The sequence below is a fragment of the Gavialis gangeticus genome, unplaced genomic scaffold (assembly GCF_001723915.1).
Source record: "Gavialis gangeticus isolate Ggan-Ray unplaced genomic scaffold, GavGan_comp1, whole genome shotgun sequence".
Taxonomy (NCBI): Eukaryota; Metazoa; Chordata; order Crocodylia; family Gavialidae; genus Gavialis; species Gavialis gangeticus.
The window spans coordinates 129,423,111-129,426,038 of NW_017729022.1; the positions used below are offsets into that span (position 1 = coordinate 129,423,111).

A 2,928-nucleotide genomic window follows, 5' to 3' on the forward strand; every position below is an offset into this window, starting at 1 on the left:
AATGGAAATGGAGCTGTGTGCCTGTTTGAGATCGGTTTCCTCTTAAGTTGGTAATGGGCTAGTGTTGACCCCAGATGTGTCCTAGGGATCAAGGAAAGTTTGAGAAGTCTGTCCCACCAATATCAAGCTCTTTGTAAAATACATTTTAAATAACTTTTAATAGGAAGTTTTATATTAAATTATAAATAGTAGTGTGTTATCACGCGTACACTAAGTGGGCATAGCAAGAATATGATTGAGTGCATACAAGGATCAGAAACCTAAATAAAAAGTATATCTGAAGCAGAAATTGATCTTAATAGAAATACATTTTAAAGTTGTTGGACAAAAAGCCTCTTTCCTAAATTTGAAAGAAGTACTGATGCTAGTTAATCTGTCATTGGGTAATTCAGCAAGAACAGGAGTTCAAGGCTGAAAAGCAAAGATTGAGATGGACCTGGCTTTTAAACCCAGTTATCTTGCTAGATATAAGAAGCTTGCTAAATAAAGATAATCTTAAATAAGGCTAGCAGAATGTATGGATAAGATTGATAGGTAATCTAATAATTAATATGCAGATATTCTTTCTAATATGGCACTTGGATGTATCTTATTTGTCACCCGGGAAATATGCCTATTTCCATAACTGGTATAAAACTGCCTCTGTAGTAAGACTTGATCTAATTGGCCCAAAACTACAAAGCTAGCTCTAGGTGACCCAAAGCTGGCCTATCTAGTTTAGCCACCCTTTTGGTTACGTTCTGAAGTCTTCTCACTTACGAGGTTTTTCATTGGCTACCATTAGCTTTCCTGCGTCTTCCCTTGGGCTGTGAAGCAAAGTGAACATAGTTTAACTTATGCTATTAATAAAGATAATTTATGCTAATTATAAAGTGCACATTAGTTTGGCCTTACAACCACCAGGGCTTTGTGGATCTTACCTGTATCTGCAGCATAGACACCTTAGAGGAGCTCTGCTCTGTACCACAAGCAGTTATGGTCTTTGGCTTCTGGGCTAGTTGTGAGTTTTTTCTAGTGTTGTGGGGGATTTGCAGTTCCTGTGGTAGTTTTCATTGAAGCTTACATTGGGCCACTGCTGGATGACAAAGATAAAGGGCTTGGAAAGCAAGTCATATGAGAAGAGGCTGAAGGAACTAGGCATGTTCAGCTTGTGGAGAAGGTGCTTAAGTGGGGACATGATAGCAGTCTTGAAATACTTGAAGGGCTGCCATGAAGAAGAGGGAGAACACCTTTTCTCTCTTGCTTCAGAGAACAGGACACAGAGCAATGGCTTGAAGTTGCAGCAGAGTAGATTTAGACTGAATATCAGACAACTTCTTCACTGTTACAACAGTGAGGCAGTGAAATAGACTGCTTAGGGAAGTTGTGGACTCTCCATCACTGGATGTGTTCAGGAAGAGGTTGGACAGCCACTGGTCAGGGATGGTGCAGGCATAGGTATGCCTGTGTGCTACTATGGGTATTTCCCATGCTTCTGGGCTTTGCTGGTTGTGGCATGAAGCTGGGAGGGAATCCTCACTACTTCACACTCATTCTGCTATATGTCTGGATTTTTTTTTAAAAGTCTTCTTTCTCTGAGCCATTGGGTGGTGGCTGCAGCCCCGGCTGGGAATTTTGACTGGGGTGTGTCTGTGCTCCTGCTGGGATTTAAAGCCTGAGGTTCCTGGACAGAGGGTCTTGCTCCTCCACTCAGGGTCAGACCAATTGCCATATTGAGGTCAGGAATATATGTTACTTGGTTGTCAGATGGGTATGGACTGTGGGGGGCACTGCCTTCCTCTGCAGCTGAGGGCAGTGCCCTGTACCCTGGAGCTCTTGAATGTATATTAACAACCTTTTACAGAACCAGAATATTGGCTGCCTTGGTCCCCCTGTTTTACCTGTGGCAGGCTGGGGTGTGTTAGGGTTAATGGTAGTTTTACAAAGAGGTTAGATTATGGATTTGAATAAGATGGTTTAGATAGGGATGATCCTGCCTTAGACAGGGGGTTGGACACAATGACCTATGAAGGACCCTTCCAGCCTTACTTCTCTCTGATTTCTGTAATCTGCTTGATGTTCTCGAGACTAACTACTGCCCTCTTCCCCACCAAAGTTATCTTAAGAAGCAGACAGTGAAATCTCATAGCCCCTCTGACATGTCTTTATCTGTCTCTGTGAGATTCTCTGATAACATTTTGTCAAGCGTGGCCAACAGGTCTATATGCCAGGAATGGCATAACAGCATTTATGTATAACTGATGTGGGTTATCCTGCTGTGTGCACAGGTGGACTGGCTAACGGAGAAGATGAGAGAAGCGAATTTCACAGTCTCATCCATGCATGGAGACATGCCACAGAAAGAGAGAGAATCCATTATGAAGGAGTTCAGATCTGGTGCCAGGCAAGTGAAGTGGGATTGGCCATGCCAGCATTTCTCCTGGGTCTTGCAGGAGGGTGGTGTATTTATGGTTTCTCTTTCTACCTCTGAAAACCTCATTCTTAATTTCACCCTCATATGTGGTGCTTCTAGAACAAGCTGCAACATTATACTGACAGACTTGAGAATTCTGAGATCCTTAAGATTCATAAGTATTAGGAGTCTAACAAGTGTCCAGAGAGAGTGACAGGTTGGAAGACCCGTGGAAAACATTTAGAGGGTGTGGGAGAGGGTCATGATGGGAAAGGTATAAATGAGCCCGTTTTCTTCAGTAAAACTTGGTAGCTCTAAGGCTAGCAAGCCACAGATTTGGAAGAATGAGAAGCAAGGCTGTGAGAATTAATTACCTTTTGTGCAGTATTTATAACAAGTCATGGTAATCCTGGATGTTAAATGCGCCTGCTCTCAAGTTCCTGTCTGAAAAGTCCTCAACACTCTTGTGGTGGATATTTATACTGAAGGCTACTTTTTGGAGGATTGGATGTTTTTTTGTCCATGTAAATTCCTGA

The 2,928-nt window shown here is 42.4% G+C and overlaps 1 protein-coding gene across 1 annotated transcript in view; it reads left to right on the plus strand.

The window, feature by feature from the left end:
• Nucleotides 1–2,928, plus strand: part of EIF4A3 (eukaryotic translation initiation factor 4A3) — a 24,016-nt gene that overhangs the window by 19,785 nt on the left and 1,303 nt on the right. Inside the window, exon 9 of the mRNA XM_019516172.1 lies at nt 2,268–2,383. Coding sequence (XP_019371717.1) covers nt 2,268–2,383 — 116 coding nt within the window. The remainder of the gene's footprint in view (nt 1–2,267; nt 2,384–2,928) is intronic.